The 18,343-nt window shown below is 50.2% G+C and overlaps 3 protein-coding genes across 3 annotated transcripts; 1 reads left to right on the top strand and 2 right to left on the bottom strand.

Moving 5' to 3' along the window:
- Nucleotides 1-14: 14 nt before the first annotated feature.
- On the bottom strand, nt 15-6,219 carry DEU56DRAFT_985445 (uncharacterized protein; the record flags this gene model as incomplete). Its single annotated transcript, XM_041360071.1, has 18 exons — nt 6,035-6,219; nt 5,919-5,995; nt 5,819-5,869; nt 5,586-5,672; nt 5,488-5,535; nt 5,381-5,440; nt 5,198-5,245; nt 4,377-5,149; nt 3,496-4,351; nt 2,988-3,284; nt 2,361-2,937; nt 2,138-2,278; nt 2,040-2,087; nt 1,940-1,987; nt 1,816-1,894; nt 1,441-1,762; nt 1,220-1,393; nt 15-1,016 (listed from the first exon to the last, which is right to left on the bottom strand). The coding sequence occupies exons 1-18, from the start codon at nt 6,168-6,170 to the stop codon at nt 15-17; spliced, it is 4,824 nt and encodes a 1,607-aa protein (XP_041200777.1). The 5' UTR covers nt 6,171-6,219.
- A 792-nt stretch (nt 6,220-7,011) lies between these two features.
- DEU56DRAFT_985444 (uncharacterized protein) lies at nt 7,012-16,990 on the bottom strand (the record flags this gene model as incomplete). The annotated part of the gene is made up of 32 exons (XM_041360070.1): nt 16,806-16,990; nt 16,690-16,766; nt 16,590-16,640; nt 16,357-16,443; nt 16,259-16,306; nt 16,152-16,211; nt 15,969-16,016; nt 15,148-15,920; nt 14,267-15,122; nt 13,075-14,056; nt 12,908-13,018; nt 12,812-12,859; nt 12,712-12,759; nt 11,831-12,666; nt 10,630-11,796; nt 9,987-10,013; nt 9,904-9,924; nt 9,824-9,832; nt 9,749-9,769; nt 9,642-9,689; nt 9,567-9,587; nt 9,460-9,507; nt 9,385-9,405; nt 9,278-9,325; nt 9,203-9,223; nt 9,056-9,142; nt 8,945-9,001; nt 8,861-8,887; nt 8,250-8,808; nt 7,859-8,196; nt 7,121-7,807; nt 7,012-7,077 (listed from the first exon to the last, which is right to left on the bottom strand). Exons 1-32 carry the CDS (start codon nt 16,939-16,941, stop codon nt 7,012-7,014), a joined length of 7,434 nt encoding a protein of 2,477 aa, XP_041200776.1. The 5' UTR covers nt 16,942-16,990.
- A 779-nt stretch (nt 16,991-17,769) lies between these two features.
- Nucleotides 17,770-18,332, top strand: DEU56DRAFT_762370 (uncharacterized protein; the record flags this gene model as incomplete). Its single annotated transcript, XM_041350682.1, has 1 exon — nt 17,770-18,332. A coding segment is annotated over one exon (563 nt), but the record flags the coding sequence as incomplete, so codon positions are not given.
- Between the last annotated feature and the right edge of the window lie 11 nt (nt 18,333-18,343).

Genomic DNA, 18,343 nt, shown 5'->3' with positions numbered 1-18,343 from the left:
CAGGGCTAGTGGCACTACAATGTCTGGCCAGTCCGCACTGGTTGTCTCTCGAACCCCTTCACGAGAGGCACGTGCAGTTCGTCTCTGCACGTGGGCACGTGGCATATCCAGCAGATGCCCTTGTGGTTGTTGTATCTGATCTCCTTCTTCCATTCAAAGTACTGCCCCAGAGTGCTATCTATGGATGTCCATGATGGACACTGGCTCATCCGGTGGTCTTCCAACTCGCCATTGTCGCTCGCATAGCATAGAGTGCATCCTTTGTCCTTCATCGTGTCCAACGCTTTTCTCATCCGGTCCACTTGGCTCATCTCCGCCGCTTGCTTCGTCGTCTTCAGCTTTTTAGAACGTGTGGCAGCCTCCGCAAAGGGATCTGCTGCGCCAGACATGTCATTGAACACCCTTTTGTTGAGCGAGACTTTTCGTCCGTGACTGGGAGAGGCGCCGATCAGCATACGCGTGCGCTGTTGCAAGGGCGGTATGTTTGTGGAGACGGCGCGTCTGTGGAGCGGGGATGTTGGGAGCATGCGCACATGCTGTTGAGTGGCCGCCTTTGCTTGAACCGGCTCCTTGGCGTCGTTCTTGCAGACACAACACAGCTGGTTTCTCCGATCGGCCCCGCACTTGGTTCCCTCTCCATCTATGTAGAGGGTCGATCCGTAGCGAAGGCAGCGCTTCAGACCGTGGCTGTAGATGTGGTCGTGGGCATACCATAGACCCTTGTGATCTGTCTCTGATCGTCCGATGATGATCTTGGGAGGTGATGTCGATGGAAGCATGTAGCATCTGGCGGGATTTCCGTCCCTTCCGCCTCGCCCTTGAGCTTGGATGATCTCAGACATCTCCAGTGGGGTCTTCAGGTGGATGACCAGTCGGACGTGAGGATAATCGTTGCCTGTGCTGAAGGCGCTCGTGCAGATCATCACCGGACTCTTGCCAGAGCGCCAATCCTTGTAGTATTGCGCTCTGGAGGCGTCGCTCACGTCCTTTGATCCATTGTAGAATGGCCAGCGCGTCTGTGGGCGATCGGTGGTCAGCGAACTGGTGCACGGTGATTTGTGGATCACTCGCCATCTCGGACAGAGTGTCGCCGTCTTCTATGTATGTGACAAATATCAAGCCTCTGTCCTTTGCGGTCCATTGCGCCTGCTCTTGGTTGACTATTTGAACGACTTTTGTGTCCAGGGTGCTGGACTGAGCTGGTGGCCTCATGATGTACTCCAGCTCTGGACGGTTGCTGGACTCTCTTATCCTCGATGGCTGTGGGCAAGAGCCCAAACATCGCTTTGAGGGAGGCGAGGCTTGAAGGAGGTATCGTGCCGCTCAGAAGTACGAGCTGCATGGGGAAACTGTCTGAGCTCGTGCACATCCTGCATGGACACTCTGAAATCTTCTGACAGCAGAGGGCAGGTGAGCTTCATCGAATACCAGCCTGCTGACCGGCAGGATCTCGTTGAACTCAGCCAGGCATTTGTCTCCATGTCTTGACCCTGGCCTTGTCTGCCGACACAGGATCAGATTGATGCTGGTGGACAAGGGACGGCTGGTGGTCGTAGACTTGGAAGGAGAACTCCCATGACTTTGAGCTTTCTCTCCCAGTCGATCATCAAGGACTTTAGAGGAAGGACCACCACCACCGCCCTGTCTGCCTCCATTATGGCCGGAAGGAGGGCCAGCATCGACTTTCCCCCGCCCGTCTTGAGCAGTGGCAATGACGTCGGTCTCTCGCTTCAGTGTGGCCATGACCTGCCTCCCTTTTGCTCTGTAGATGTCCATTGAGCATTGTCCTTGTTGATAACGACTTGCAACGCGGACAGGCATTTGCGTTCGATGTTGCGTTCCTTGTCCTTCAGAGCCAGCTGATTCGCGGGTGGCGCCGATGCTCCATAGTCATCTGACGCCGTTCAGCATGCGCGCAGACCAATCGCAGGCCGCTCACCGCTGACAATCTCCACCTCTTTCAACTTCTGACCGATCACATCGTCTTCTGCAGATCTGTATCAGCACATGCATGCCCTGAGATAGATGGCTCGACCCACCGCTCGTCGTGTCGATCATATTGGACTCGTTGCTGGTCGTCGGGTAATCTGTGTGATTCCATCAGGCAATGGGCATGCATTGATGGTGCGATGCTAACCACTCGAAGTCGTTTGCCCGTCCGCATCGCTCTCATCCCACTCCTTGTTGGAAGCTCGATTGTCCCGTCCAATTCTTATGAATGGGTGACTTGCGACTTGTGGCTTTGGCTGCTGCAGCGGTCGTTTAGCATACGCGTATGCTAATCTGAGGGGTCGCATGGCTCACCTGCAGCTTTTGGAGTGTTGTTCAAGTCTTCCTTGGGTCCTGGACTGTCGACCGACCCGTAGATATCGTCGAAGTGATGTCGTTGGTAGGAACTCCGACCAGTTGCTGTGGAATCGCTGTCTTCATGGCTTCCATTACAATTCTTTCCAGTACTGGCGTGAGAGCATCCACCACCCTCGTCACCAATCTCTGCTCGATGCCAGCCATCATCTTCTCTTCTAGCTTGCCTGCGATGCGGTTGGCCAATGTGTCCGTCGACAAATGGATCTCTGCCGTGACTTTGGGAGCATCAATGAGGGGAGGCCTCACATGACTTGGTGCCTCGATCTCTTCATAGTCTGATCCAAACCTTCCGGAGTCTGCTAGCTGTTTGAAGTGGTGGGTCCTGGCATCGGTGTATGCCAGTTCCAGACCGCCTGGGACTGTGTGCATGAGCAACTGCCAGTTGGTGCTAGCTTGAAGGAATTGAGGCAGCAGGTCCTCGGCCCCTGCTGCCAGTGTATCTGGACTGAGACCATATATTCGGTTCTCTGTCGTCCTGCTGTGGCCGGCTTGAAGTGCCTCTATCGTGTCTTGATCGTCTTCCTCCAACAGCTCCTCTGCAAATCTACCGAGTTTGCGTTGAAGGCGGTGCTGATGTGACGCCAAGAGTTGATTCCCAGACCGAAGCCAATGTTAGATACACTTTCCCTGGCCATGGTGGCAGACAGCTGTTCGCTGGTGAATAGCTTGTGGTCGTTCATGAAGATGTGCTTCTGATACGACTCTTTGATCCATGGCTTGTCTGGGTAGCAGATGTGGGCGGCTACTTCAGCAAAGGGCCTGGTCAGGGCGAGGTCTTGGATCATGATGTCGGCCGTGACACCATCTATCGAGTGAGGGATGAGCTTGTCGGTCCCAGACAATGCGCTTCCTTTGTGATATGTCCTGAGCATGGTGAGGTTCTTTCCCAGAATGACCAGGTTGCGCTGCGACCGAGTCTGTCCATTGCATTAGTGCGCGTGCATCATTGATTCAATCATGATTCTTGCCTTTGTGTTCCTGTAGGTCATGGACGTGAGTTCAGTCCCTCGACCCGGTGCTTCCGCTCAGCATCTCGCATCTGGCCAGGACCAGCTTCTGAAACTCTGCATAGTCTCTCAACCACCGCAGCAGAGCGCCCTTATTCCACACCAGCTGTCCTTGACGTACTACGGCAAACTGGCTGAAGACCTCTGGATTATCGATGAGGGCCTTGAGGAAGCGATCACGGTCTGCAAAGCAGGTGTTCCTGCGGTCGGACAAGAAGCAGTAGCCCACATCGTAGTTGTTGCTATCATCCACGAGATTCTTGTAGTGGACGTAGACCCTGATTCCGACCAACACCTTGTTTTCCCAGAGATCCACCAGTTTCATCTCCAAGGAAGCGAACATCTCTCTGAGCTGGTTGATGTGCACCTTATCGCCTCTGTACAGCATCTCCATCCATCTCTTGCGGTCCACCCACCACACGCGAGGCAGACTTGTGGTCTTGTATGCGATGCTCGATGCTCGATGCTGAAGCGATCGCAAGCCACTGAAAGGCGAGTTTGTTTTATCGGTGAACCATGGCTGGAGTGCGTCGCATGCTGCTTCGTCGTTGCCATCATATAGCTTGGTGCTGAGAATTTTCAATTGCTTCAGACACGCAAGCCGCATGCAGTACTCTAGTCTGGCCAAGATGGGAGTGATGAGCACTGGCTCCCTGTGTCGTCCATCGGCCTCCAGAGTGTGCAAAGCCAGGAATCGCTCTGTGGGACAAGGGATCGTGTTGTCCTTCTCCTTGACCCACTTGGTCATCCAGATCATGGTGAGGACCGCATGTATCTTTTCTGTCGTCTCCTCCTTCTCTGTCAGTGCCAGTTCCAATTCTTGCAGGGCTTGCATGAGGTGTTGCGGGATCGGAATCTCATAGTCGTCCCCTCTGTCCGTCCTCAGCAGCATGGCTAGCAGACCGATGGTCGAGCGCACATATGACTTCATGGTCCCAGCTTCTTGATGGCGGTGAAGAGGCGAGTTGTTGATTCCACTGTGGATGGGTGAATTTAGCGTACGCGTATGATAAACTAGTGACTCGCTCTTTCAATGGATCAGGAGAGTTGAGACGCTGCAAGACCAACTCTTCTGTGGTATCCAACAAAACCAAGGCACTTTCAAAATATAGCTCCACCGCATGCGCGAGGTCGGGCATGATGGCCTCGTCTGCCTTTGGTATCTCTACCAGCTTCCTTAGGGTCGCGACTTCATGACCGGCTACATGTTCGTGCCACCTGGTGGTCAACAGCCAAGGGCTCACCAACCGCTTCTCTTGCGGCACTTGCTCCACTCTAGTCACCTCTTCCATCTCTTTTCTCATCTTGTCTATTGCATCCTGATGATCGCAAGATGTCTCCTGGCCTCCGGCCACTCTCCAATATTTCTTGTGCACCCCCCTGTCGAGCTGCTGTACCATGCAAGGAGTCCATTGCTTGGGCAGTGGGATGGACTGGTGCTTTTCTCGATGATGATCGCCCATAGTCACTCGTGATCCACCTGCATAGGAGCAAAGATCGCAAGCAAAGCCGTTGTGTGTCTTTAGGCCCTTGTATGCACTGACACCTCTGCCTCCTGCTATAGAGGTCGGAAGAGCTGTGGCTATATCAATGTCTGCTACTGCTTGACAGAATCGATCGTCATGCAATTTGATTGCTGGATGGACATTTCTCATGTGGCCAGAGACATGACCAGGAGCCAGTGCGACTTGACAGATGTGACAGCATAAGATCCGCAGGTCTGGATTTACGACAATATTGATAGTATCCAGATATGGGTGGTGAAGCAGTCCATCCTATGATCCAGTCAATTATCATACGCGTATGATAGTTATTGTTCTTACTTGACTTTCTTGGCTAATAGCTCGAGTTGCTATTTCACTTGCTTGAGGCTGGGATGAGTATTAGTCGATCATTATCATATGCGTATGGTGGTTGTGGCACTCGCTTGAGACATTGTGTTGCTCGTCTGATGATGTCATAGGTGTCAGCCGATTATGACTGTATATGATAATCATGGTTCTTACTTGATCATCTTGCAGGTCTATGGATGATTCTGTGCGTGATGCTTTGCTGATGGACTCGTTCTTGTGCTGATGAACTATTGCACACATGCACTAATTAAAGGACTCACAATGTCAATCTCCTGATCCATGCTAATTGTACGACTGATATGAAGAGGCTATCAGTGGAGGTGAATTAGTGTACACATATACTGATGCATAGCTATACCTGTGTTTCCTCCATGTGTACCTCGATGGGATCATCTCTTTCACGCATAGAGACCGAGTGTTGCTGCTGATGAACTCTTTGTGTATTCTGTGTATCATAGTCAGTAGGTAATTTAGCATACACGTTCACTAATATCTTGACTTGCCTGAATGGACGTAGGTTCACTCGATTGGACAGATGATTGATCTTCTTGCTCATTCTGTATATTGTGGTTGGTGGGGAATTTAGCATACATGTACGCTAATATCTTGGCTTGCCTCTAGAAATGTATCTCCTTGTTGATTCTGTGTTTTATGGTCAGTGGGGAATTTAGTGTACATGTATGCTAATTACCTTGCCAACCCAATGTGATTTTGTACTTTTCAGGTGCCTCTTCATAACCTCCAATGTCTTGTAGGCTTTTCCTCCAGCTGCACACCCATGATCAGAACAATAGCAGTTGAATTTACCATCTGCATTTTTATAGACAGTAATCTCTTGACTGTTGTATGTGAAAGTCTCAATGCCTTTCAAGCACTTCTTGCTGTGCTTACTACAGTCATTTCTGTTGTTGAACTGAGCAGAGCAGTTGGGACAAGTGTGCATGATGAGCTGTTGAGTGGATGTGAGAGATGAGACTTGATGAGATGGTGAGAATAGAACAAGAAGCTTATTATGATACTGTACAGTTCTGTTCCCACATTGATATCCATCTGAACCTTATCTACATATAGATATATTTGCCAAATTAGGAATAAGGCACATGGATGTGCATATTCCCACATAAAATGGCATTTATCATACACGTATACTAATAACAATAACTTCGTTGTTGTCACTTACTGTCGCGCATGGCCCTATATAATTGTCGCGCAGTCGCGTATGGTCAGACATAATTGTCGCGCATGCCCCTATATAATTGTCGCGCAGTCGCGTATAGTCAGACATAATTGTCGCGCAGTCGCGTATGGTCAGACATAATTGTCGCGCATGCCCCTATATAATTGTCGCGCAGTCGCGTATAGTCAGACATAATTGTCGCGCAGTCGCGTATGGTCAGACATAATTGTCGCGCATGGTCAGCATAATTGTCGCGCAGTCGCGTATAGTCAGACATAATTGTCGCGCATGCCCCTATATAATTGTCGCGCAGTCGCGTATGGTCAGACATAATTGTCGCGCATGGTCAGCATAATTGTCGCGCAGTCGCGTATAGTCAGACATAATTGTCGCGCATGCCCCTATATAATTGTCGCGCAGTCGCGTATGGTCAGACATAATTGTCGCGCATGGTCAGCATAATTGTCGCGCAGTCGCGCATGGTCAGACATAATTGTCGCGCAGTCGCGCATGGTCAGACATAATTGTCGTGCATGCCCCCCTATAAAATTGTCGCGCAGTCGCGTAGTCGCGCAAGTTATGGGGGTATAACTGACCGGACCTATGTTTAGGTGCTGCGGACATTTCCCTTGGTCACTGCAAACGACCCAAAGCACTCGATCCATCCAAAGATCTGTCAAAAAATTAGCATACGCGTACACTGATTCAGTCATCACTGCACTAGCCTCTTGAACCTCGTCAGCAAACATTGCCTTCTCTTCGATCTTGGGTTCGCCTGGGGGGACTCTCATGTACTTGGACATTTTCAATGCATGCCAGTTTAGCATGACAGCGGCAATCACAGACACGGTGAGGATGGGAGGACTCGTGGCCAGCTCGAGGCTGGGGTGCGAAGTCCCCTCTGCGCTTGGGTTGTACCCTAGACCGGACCACATCAGTTTTATGCCTGTGTTGACCAGAGTCCGACGCTCGATCAGTCCCTGAGGGGTGTCCTTGATGTATGGCAGCAGTTCGTTGTCAACGACCTTCTTTATGGCGGCCCTGAGCTCATAGTAATAAGCCTGCGATCCCAAATAATGAGTGTAGATCTCTTTCGGTTCCTCCGCGCCATACAGGCTGCTGACAGTGGACATCTTTGATGAGAACACCTCGTCCAGGGCCTTCATCATGGGGCCTTCGAGTAAGTCTTTCAGCGGCGCGTTGCCCTTTTCGAGTGACTTGGGCAAGTATTCTTCCCGCAATGCCTTGAGAACTATTCGAAGCTCCTTCCTGTTCTTGGGGTCCATGATCTGGACCTTCTTTTGAAGGTATTTGAGGGTGGCCTCTTCCACAGTTGGAAAGACAACGGGCGAGACAAGGAACTCCAGGAGGTCCAGCATAGGCCTGAATGTCGCGATGAAGAACTGGCTTCTTTGTTAGCGCACGCGCATGCTGATGTTGGTTGGTGTGCTCACCTGCGTCATGTATGGGTACCAATTGCTGTACAGCAATGATATGTTGATCAGCGGTGATGATTCGAAATCCGCATGTGCGTATAGGTCCTTCAGGAAGTCGAACAGATTTTGGTCGCTGACCGCCCACGCCGTGCGCGAGCTGTTCGAATCTTTGGACTTAACCCACTGCGCTGTGGCATCTGCAACGAGCTGATTCGTCTTCTCCGATGCCTCTCCGCTCGCAAGCCGAAGGACGTTCTTCAGTTTGTCCGTGTCAGTATCATCCTTGGAGGGCAGTGTCTGGTTTGCAATGAGCTCGTGCAAGAGCAGGGACGAGTTTTGGGCAGCCATGAGCATGTCTGTGGTGGAAATATTTAGCATACGCGTATGATAATATCCCCGACCAACTCACCAAAGTCAAAGAACCGAGCGACCCACACTGCGTCAGCATCTAAAATATCTACCATCTCCGATGACTTCGCCATTGCCTCTGCCGCAGCACAGGAACCATAGTCGTTGTCGTACGCCGCCTTCTGCGCCTGATAATAGTTGTGCCACTCTTGGGCGTAATAGTTCTCCATGTAGGTCCACCTGTGATTGCCGTTGAAAAGAAGCATCTCATTACCAGGGTCAGCTGCTTCATGAGCCCATTTGACATGGTTCGTGTACGGTCCTGGCTGCAAAGGTTGGAGGGATTCCACTTTGATGTGCTCCACCTTGACGCCAATGAAAATGGCGTTATCTGGGAGGCAGTTCAGGAGCCCAGTCGACTCGTGGCTGTACTTCATCTTGTTCATTGTCTGTTTGTTTATGGGACGACAGTTGTAACGCTGCCGAACTATCTGCGGTCCTCTGCCAAAGTCGTTGTTGGTGCCTCCGATGTGTATCAAGCCATACCCTAATTCTGCCTCTGCCAGATCTTGCAGGATCTGGATTGTGTGGAGATGGCGTTGCCCCTCCTCCTCTTCCTCCTGGAATCTGGTCAGCACGTGCGTATTCATGAATGATGCAACAATCATTCACCTTCTCTGCTACGATCACACCAGCAACCTAAAAAATAAGCCGTCAGTCGTATGCTATTGTGCACGTTGCAATTTTTCCACCAACCATTGCTGCCTTTCTCGCCCCCTTGCCTTTCTTGCTCTTTGTGATCGGCATCTCGTCCTGGACACAAGGTTTGATCAAAATCAGAACTGGTGCATGCGTATGCTGACTGACCTCCTCCATATCATTCTCACTGAGAGAATCTTCATCAGACTCTTCATCAGACTCTTCGTCAGACTCTTGGATAATCTGGGTCCTCTTCTGAAAGAATCAAACACTGTCAGTTTGCTAGCATTATTAGCGTACACGTATGCTAAATACCTGGCTGGCAGAAGACGAGATCTGCAAGATCTGTGAGCATTGAGAGGACGCCAGCACTAGACATGCGCTAAATACCTTTGCTTTCACAGGCGTCATTGCCTGAGAAGGGGTCTTGGGAGAAATCTAATGATCATTGTCAGAAACACAGAGCGAGGATTTTAGCGTACACGTATGCTAAATACCTGGCTGGCAGAAGACGAGATCTGCAAGATCTGTGAGCATTGAGAGGACGCCAGCACTAGACATGCGCTAAATACCTTTGCTTTCACAGGCGTCATTGCCTGAGAAGGGGTCTTGGGAGAAATCTAATGATCATTGTCAGAAACACAGAGCGAGGATTTTAGCGTACACGTATGCTAAATACCTGGCTGGCAGAAGACGAGATCTGCAAGATCTGTGAGCATTGAGAGGACGCCAGCACTAGACATGCGCTAAATACCTTTGCTTTCACAGGCGTCATTGCCTGAGAAGGGGTCTTGGGAGAAATCTAATGATCATTGTCAGAAACACAGAGCGAGGATTTTAGCGTACACGTATGCTAAATACCTGGCTAGGAGAAGAGAGTATCTGCAAGATCTGTGAGCATTGAGAGGACGCCAGCATTACACATGCACTAAATACCTTAGGCGTCTTTTGATAAATATGAAGATAATCGTCAGAAACACAAAACGAGGATTTTAGCATACGTGTATGTTAATTACCTTGCTTGTTGACGCTGGAGTCTGTGAGATAGAAGTTTGCTGTCAGCATACAGAGGATTTTAGCATACATGTACGCTAAATACCTTTTTAATCTTTGGTAGAGATGAAATCTAAAGATAATTGTCAGAAACACAAAATGAGGATTTTAGCATACATGTATGTTAAATACCTTTGATTTTGTCTTTGAAAAATTCAAACAAATGAATATTTAATTGTATTTAAATATTAATTTCTCACTTTATTTGGGCTTGTTTGTTCCATGTTAACAGAGATGATGGTGGTTGAAGTTCAAGAAAGAGTATTACCCAAATTGGGATTTGTTTGTATATATCCTTTAGGAGATAAACATGCACAAACAAAGACCGATGCGGACATGACCACATTGGGCGATTACATAATACACACTACTTGGTGCTTGATAAGCTTCTGGTGCGAGGGACCGTGCAGTATTGATATTAGCGTACGTGTATGCTGAGTGCGCTCGGGTCGATGCGGGCGGTCGTTGGATGTTCGTCGGTCAATGCGATTATGATACGTGTGCGCTAAAATGTACCATACGCATACGATAAATGAACTAGCAGAACATTGCGAATTCCTCGCCTTTTCCCAATCAAATTTTTCGTTGAATTCAATGCCGATCGAGACGGCAACTTTGTGCTGAAACCTTCATCACAAAACATGTTTCTAGTGTATGCGGCGGCTGTTCTACACTTCTCTCTTGTGTACTTCCACGTACCACAGCAGCAGATCCATCCCCTTGCTGTGGTGTCCTGATGCTGGCGCCTTCATCAACCATTTTGTGAAAGCCTCCAAGGTCGCCCACTCGACTCCAAAGTACTCCTCCGCCGCCTCCTTCAGATCTTTGTACTTGTAGATCACCAGGGCTAGTGGCACTACAATGTCTGGCCAGTCGCACTGGTTGTCTCTCGACCCCTTCACGAGAGGCACGTGCAGTTCGTCTCTGCACGTGGGCACGTGGCATATCCAGCAGATGCCCTTGTGGTTGTTGTATCTGATCTCCTTCTTCCATTCAAAGTACTGCCCCAGAGTGCTATCTATGGATGTCCATGATGGACACTGGCTCATCCGGTGGTCTTCCAACTCGCCATTGTCGCTCGCATAGCATAGAGTGCATCCTTTGTCCTTCATCGTGTCCAACGCTTTTCTCATCCGGTCCACTTGGCTCATCTCCGCCGCTTGCTTCGTCGTCTTCAGCTTTTTAGAACGTGTGGCAGCCTCCGCAAAGGGATCTGCTGCGCCAGACATGTCATTGAACACCCTTTTGTTGAGCGAGACTTTTCGTCCGTGACTGGGAGAGGCGCCGATCAGCATACGCGTGCGCTGTTGCAAGGGCGGTATGTTTGTGGAGACGGCGCGTCTGTGGAGCGGGGATGTTGGGAGCATGCGCACATGCTGTTGAGTGGCCGCCTTTGCTTGAACCGGCTCCTTGGCGTCGTTCTTGCAGACACAACACAGCTGGTTTCTCCGATCGGCCCCGCACTTGGTTCCCTCTCCATCTATGTAGAGGGTCGATCCGTAGCGAAGGCAGCGCTTCAGACCGTGGCTGTAGATGTGGTCGTGGGCATACCATAGACCCTTGTGATCTGTCTCTGATCGTCCGATGATGATCTTGGGAGGTGATGTCGATGGAAGCATGTAGCATCTGGCGGGATTTCCGTCCCTTCCGCCTCGCCCTTGAGCTTGGATGATCTCAGACATCTCCAGTGGGGTCTTCAGGTGGATGACCAGTCGGACGTGAGGATAATCGTTGCCTGTGCTGAAGGCGCTCGTGCAGATCATCACCGGACTCTTGCCAGAGCGCCAATCCTTGTAGTATTGCGCTCTGGAGGCGTCGCTCACGTCCTTTGATCCATTGTAGAATGGCCAGCGCGTCTGTGGGCGATCGGTGGTCAGCGAACTGGTGCACGGTGATTTGTGGATCACTCGCCATCTCGGACAGAGTGTCGCCGTCTTCTATGTATGTGACAAATATCAAGCCTCTGTCCTTTGCGGTCCATTGCGCCTGCTCTTGGTTGACTATTTGAACGACTTTTGTGTCCAGGGTGCTGGACTGAGCTGGTGGCCTCATGATGTACTCCAGCTCTGGACGGTTGCTGGACTCTCTTATCTCGATGGCTGTGGGCAAGAGCCCAAACATCGCTTTGAGGGAGGCGAGGCTTGAAGGAGGTATCGTGCCGCTCAGAAGTACGAGCTGCATGGGGAACTGTCTGAGCTCGTGCACATCCTGCATGGACACTCTGAAATCTTCTGACAGCAGAGGCAGGTGAGCTTCATCGAATACCAGCCTGCTGACCGGCAGGATCTCGTTGAACTCAGCCAGGCATTGTCTCCATGTCTTGAACCTGGCCTTGTCTGCCGACACCAGGATCAGATTGATGCTGGTGGACAAGGGACGGCTGTGGTCGTAGACTTGGAAGGGAACTCCCATGACTTTGAGCTTTCTCTCCCAGTCGATCATCAAGGACTTTAGAGGAAGGACCACCACCACCGCCCTGTCTGCCTCCATTATGGCCGGAAGGATGGCCAGCATCGACTTTCCCCCGCCCGTCTTGAGCATGGCAATGACGTCGGTCTCTCGCTTCAGTGTGGCCATGACTGCCTCCCTTTGCTCTGTAGATGTCCATTGAGCATTGTCCTTGTTGATAACGACTTGCAACGCGGACAGGCATTTGCGTTCGATGTTGCGTTCCTTGTCCTTCAGAGCCAGCTGATTCGCGGGTGGCGCCGATGCTCCATAGTCATCTGACGCCGTTCAGCATGCGCGCAGACCAATCGCAGGCCGCTCACCGCTGACAATCTCCACCTCTTTCAACTTCTGACCGATCACATCGTCTTCTGCAGATCTGTATCAGCACATGCATGCCCTGAGATAGATGGCTCGACCCACCGCTCGTCGTGTCGATCATATTGGACTCGTTGCTGGTCGTCGGGTAATCTGTGTGATTCCATCAGCATGGGCATGCATTGATGGTGCGATGCTAACCACTCGAAGTCGTTTGCCCGTCCGCATCGCTCTCATCCCACTCCTTGTTGGAAGCTCGATGTCCCGTCCAATTCTTATGAATGGGTGACTTGCGACTTGTGGCTTTGGCTGCTGCAGCGGTCGTTTAGCATACGCGTATGCTAATCTGAGTGGGTCGCATGGCTCACCTGCAGCTTTTGGAGTGTTGTTCAAGTCTTCCTTGGGTCCTGGACTGTCGACCGACCCGTAGATATCGTCGAAGTTGATGTCGTTGGTAGGAACTCCGACCAGTTGCTGTGGAATCGCTGTCTTCATGGCTTCCATTACAATTCTTTCCAGTACTGGCGTGAGAGCATCCACCACCCTCGTCACCAATCTCTGCTCGATGCCAGCCATCATCTTCTCTTCTAGCTTGCCTGCGATGCGGTTGGCCAATGTGTCCGTCGACAAATGGATCTCTGCCGTGACTTTGGGAGCATCAATGAGGGGAGGCCTCACATGACTTGGTGCCTCGATCTCTTCATAGTCTGATCCAAACCTTCCGGAGTCTGCTAGCTGTTTGAAGTGGTGGGTCCTGGCATCGGTGTATGCCAGTTCCAGACCGCCTGGGACTGTGTGCATGAGCAACTGCCAGTTGGTGCTAGCTTGAAGGAATTGAGGCAGCAGGTCCTCGGCCCCTGCTGCCAGTGTATCTGGACTGAGACCATATATTCGGTTCTCTGTCGTCCTGCTGTGGCCGGCTTGAAGTGCCTCTATCGTGTCTTGATCGTCTTCCTCCAACAGCTCCTCTGCAAATCTACCGAGTTTGCGTTTGAAGGCGGTGCTGATGTGACGCCAAGAGTTGATTCCCAGACCGAAGCCAATGTTAGATACACTTTCCCTGGCCATGGTGGCAGACAGCTGTTCGCTGGTGAATAGCTTGTGGTCGTTCATGAAGATGTGCTTCTGATACGACTCTTTGATCCATGGCTTGTCTGGGTAGCAGATGTGGGCGGCTACTTCAGCAAAGGGCCTGGTCAGGGCGAGGTCTTGGATCATGATGTCGGCCGTGACACCATCTATCGAGTGAGGGATGAGCTTGTCGGTCCCAGACAATGCGCTTCCTTTGTGATATGTCCTGAGCATGGTGAGGTTCTTTCCCAGAATGACCAGGTTGCGCTGCGACCGAGTCTGTCCATTGCATTAGTGCGCGTGCATCATTGATTCAATCATGATTCTTGCCTTTGTGTTCCTGTAGGTCATGGACGTGAGTTCAGTCCCTCGACCCGGTGCTCCGCTCAGCATCTCGCATCTGGCCAGGACCAGCTTCTGAAACTCTGCATAGTCTCTCAACCACCGCAGCAGAGCGCCCTTATTCCACACCAGCTGTCCTTGACGTACTACGGCAAACTGGCTGAAGACCTCTGGATTATCGATGAGGGCCTTGAGGAAGCGATCACGGTCTGCAAAGCAGGTGTTCCTGCGGTCGGACAAGAAGCAGTAGCCCACATCGTAGTTGTTGCTATCATCCACGAGATTCTTGTAGTGGACGTAGACCCTGATTCCGACCAACACCTTGTTTTCCCAGAGATCCACCAGTTTCATCTCCAAGGAAGCGAACATCTCTCTGAGCTGGTTGATGTGCACCTTATCGCCTCTGTACAGCATCTCCATCCATCTCTTGCGGTCCACCCACCACACGCGAGGCAGACTTGTGGTCTTGTATGCGATGCTCGATGCTCGATGCTGAAGCGATCGCAAGCCACTGAAAGGCGAGTTTGTTTTATCGGTGAACCATGGCTGGAGTGCGTCGCATGCTGCTTCGTCGTTGCCATCATATAGCTTGGTGCTGAGAATTTTCAATTGCTTCAGACACGCAAGCCGCATGCAGTACTCTAGTCTGGCCAAGATGGGAGTGATGAGCACTGGCTCCCTGTGTCGTCCATCGGCCTCCAGAGTGTGCAAAGCCAGGAATCGCTCTGTGGGACAAGGGATCGTGTTGTCCTTCTCCTTGACCCACTTGGTCATCCAGATCATGGTGAGGACCGCATGTATCTTTTCTGTCGTCTCCTCCTTCTCTGTCAGTGCCAGTTCCAATTCTTGCAGGGCTTGCATGAGGTGTTGCGGGATCGGAATCTCATAGTCGTCCCCTCTGTCCGTCCTCAGCAGCATGGCTAGCAGACCGATGGTCGAGCGCACATATGACTTCATGGTCCCAGCTTCTTGATGGCGGTGAAGAGGCGAGTTGTTGATTCCACTGTGGATGGGTGAATTTAGCGTACGCGTATGATAAACTAGTGACTCGCTCTTTCAATGGATCAGGAGAGTTGAGACGCTGCAAGACCAACTCTTCTGTGGTATCCAACAAAACCAAGGCACTTTCAAAATATAGCTCCACCGCATGCGCGAGGTCGGGCATGATGGCCTCGTCTGCCTTTGGTATCTCTACCAGCTTCCTTAGGGTCGCGACTTCATGACCGGCTACATGTTCGTGCCACCTGGTGGTCAACAGCCAAGGGCTCACCAACCGCTTCTCTTGCGGCACTTGCTCCACTCTAGTCACCTCTTCCATCTCTTTTCTCATCTTGTCTATTGCATCCTGATGATCGCAAGATGTCTCCTGGCCTCCGGCCACTCTCCAATATTTCTTGTGCACCCCCCTGTCGAGCTGCTGTACCATGCAAGGAGTCCATTGCTTGGGCAGTGGGATGGACTGGTGCTTTTCTCGATGATGATCGCCCATAGTCACTCGTGATCCACCTGCATAGGAGCAAAGATCGCAAGCAAAGCCGTTGTGTGTCTTTAGGCCCTTGTATGCACTGACACCTCTGCCTCCTGCTATAGAGGTCGGAAGAGCTGTGGCTATATCAATGTCTGCTACTGCTTGACAGAATCGATCGTCATGCAATTTGATTGCTGGATGGACATTTCTCATGTGGCCAGAGACATGACCAGGAGCCAGTGCGACTTGACAGATGTGACAGCATAAGATCCGCAGGTCTGGATTTACGACAATATTGATAGTATCCAGATATGGGTGGTGAAGCAGTCCATCCTATGATCCAGTCAATTATCATACGCGTATGATAGTTATTGTTCTTACTTGACTTTCTTGGCTAATAGCTCGAGTTGCTATTTCACTTGCTTGAGGCTGGGATGAGTATTAGTCGATCATTATCATATGCGTATGGTGGTTGTGGCACTCGCTTGAGACATTGTGTTGCTCGTCTGATGATGTCATAGGTGTCAGCCGATTATGACTGTATATGATAATCATGGTTCTTACTTGATCATCTTGCAGGTCTATGGATGATTCTGTGCGTGATGCTTTGCTGATGGACTCGTTCTTGTGCTGATGAACTATTGCACACATGCACTAATTAAAGGACTCACAATGTCAATCTCCTGATCCATGCTAATTGTACGACTGATATGAAGAGGCTATCAGTGGAGGTGAATTAGTGTACACATATACTGATGCATAGCTATACCTGTGTTTCCTCCATGTGTACCTCGATGGGATCATCTCTTTCACGCATAGAGACCGAGTGTTGCTGCTGATGAACTCTTTGTGTATTCTGTGTATCATAGTCAGTAGGTAATTTAGCATACACGTTCACTAATATCTTGACTTGCCTGAATGGACGTAGGTTCACTCGATTGGACAGATGATTGATCTTCTTGCTCATTCTGTATATTGTGGTTGGTGGGGAATTTAGCATACATGTACGCTAATATCTTGGCTTGCCTCTAGAAATGTATCTCCTTGTTGATTCTGTGTTTTATGGTCAGTGGGGAATTTAGTGTACATGTATGCTAATTACCTTGCCAACCCAATGTGATTTTGTACTTTTCAGGTGCCTCTTCATAACCTCCAATGTCTTGTAGGCTTTTCCTCCAGCTGCACACCCATGATCAGAACAATAGCAGTTGAATTTACCATCTGCATTTTTATAGACAGTAATCTCTTGACTGTTGTATGTGAAAGTCTCAATGCCTTTCAAGCACTTCTTGCTGTGCTTACTACAGTCATTTCTGTTGTTGAACTGAGCAGAGCAGTTGGGACAAGTGTGCATGATGAGCTGTTGAGTGGATGTGAGAGATGAGACTTGATGAGATGGTGAGAATAGAACAAGAAGCTTATTATGATACTGTACAGTTCTGTTCCCACATTGATATCCATCTGAACCTTATCTACATATAGATATATTTGCCAAATTAGGAATAAGGCACATGGATGTGCATATTCCCACATAAAATGGCATTTATCATACACGTATACTAATAACAATAACTTCGTTGTTGTCACTTACTGTCGCGCATGGCCCTATATAATTGTCGCGCAGTCGCGTATGGTCAGACATAATTGTCGCGCATGCCCCTATATAATTGTCGCGCAGTCGCGTATAGTCAGACATAATTGTCGCGCATGCCCCTATATAATTGTCGCGCAGTCGCGTATGGTCAGACATAATTGTCGCGCATGGTCAGCATAATTGTCGCGCAGTCGCGTATAGTCAGACATAATTGTCGCGCATGCCCCTATATAATTGTCGCGCAGTCGCGTATGGTCAGACATAATTGTCGCGCATGGTCAGCATAATTGTCGCGCAGTCGCGTATAGTCAGACATAATTGTCGCGCATGCCCCTATATAATTGTCGCGCAGTCGCGTATGGTCAGACATAATTGTCGCGCATGGTCAGCATAATTGTCGCGCAGTCGCGCATGGTCAGACATAATTGTCGCGCAGTCGCGCATGGTCAGACATAATTGTCGTGCATGCCCCCCTATAAAATTGTCGCGCAGTCGCGTAGTCGCGCAAGTTATGGGGGTATAACTGACCGGACCTATGTTTAGGTCGCCAAAGGTCGTATCATCTTTCCATGTTACATCTCACTTACAATGTCAAATCCTGCAGGCAACGACATCCGTTCGAGGCCAATCGACTTGTTGTTTTGCTGCCTCACAAATGACCCAACATACACGGAATTTGAACAGTTTGCTCAAGTCCTTAATTCACTGGCAAGCATCGTCATTCCTACACCGGACTTCGCTGGCATCTTGGGGTTGGGCAAGCGGCTGTGGTTGGGACAGGTGACCTGGAAGGATTTCGTGGATGACTTCTTGGACAACCATTTGACTGCGGGCGACATCGGAACTTCAGAGACCTCGGAACAACTGGGTAATCCGGTTATTGCCTGCCTTGTTGTTTCTGCTATTGACGTTCAATCTTTGCATCCAGACTCGCGGAACACCTTGAATACCCTGGAGGTCCGGTTGTTGCTCGAAGGTTATGTCCGCCGGCAGAGGTCTAAGCCTGATCAACCCTGGAACATCAGAGATCAAGTTCTATGGCAAGCCCTTAGCAGAGCGTTGCCAGGGAAGGATCACAGTGATGTCTTGAAAGGCATAATCTGGAAGATCGTGTCCGGCCAGAACGTCTCCGATGTGTTGAACGCATTGAAGTCAAATGAGA

Source organism: Suillus clintonianus, assembly GCF_016758775.1.
Source record: "Suillus clintonianus strain FC179 chromosome Unknown DEU56scaffold_212, whole genome shotgun sequence".
Classification (NCBI taxonomy): Eukaryota; Fungi; Basidiomycota; class Agaricomycetes; order Boletales; family Suillaceae; genus Suillus; species Suillus clintonianus.
The sequence above is the reverse complement of the archived record's forward strand: the minus strand, read 5'-3'. Positions and strand labels throughout refer to the sequence as shown.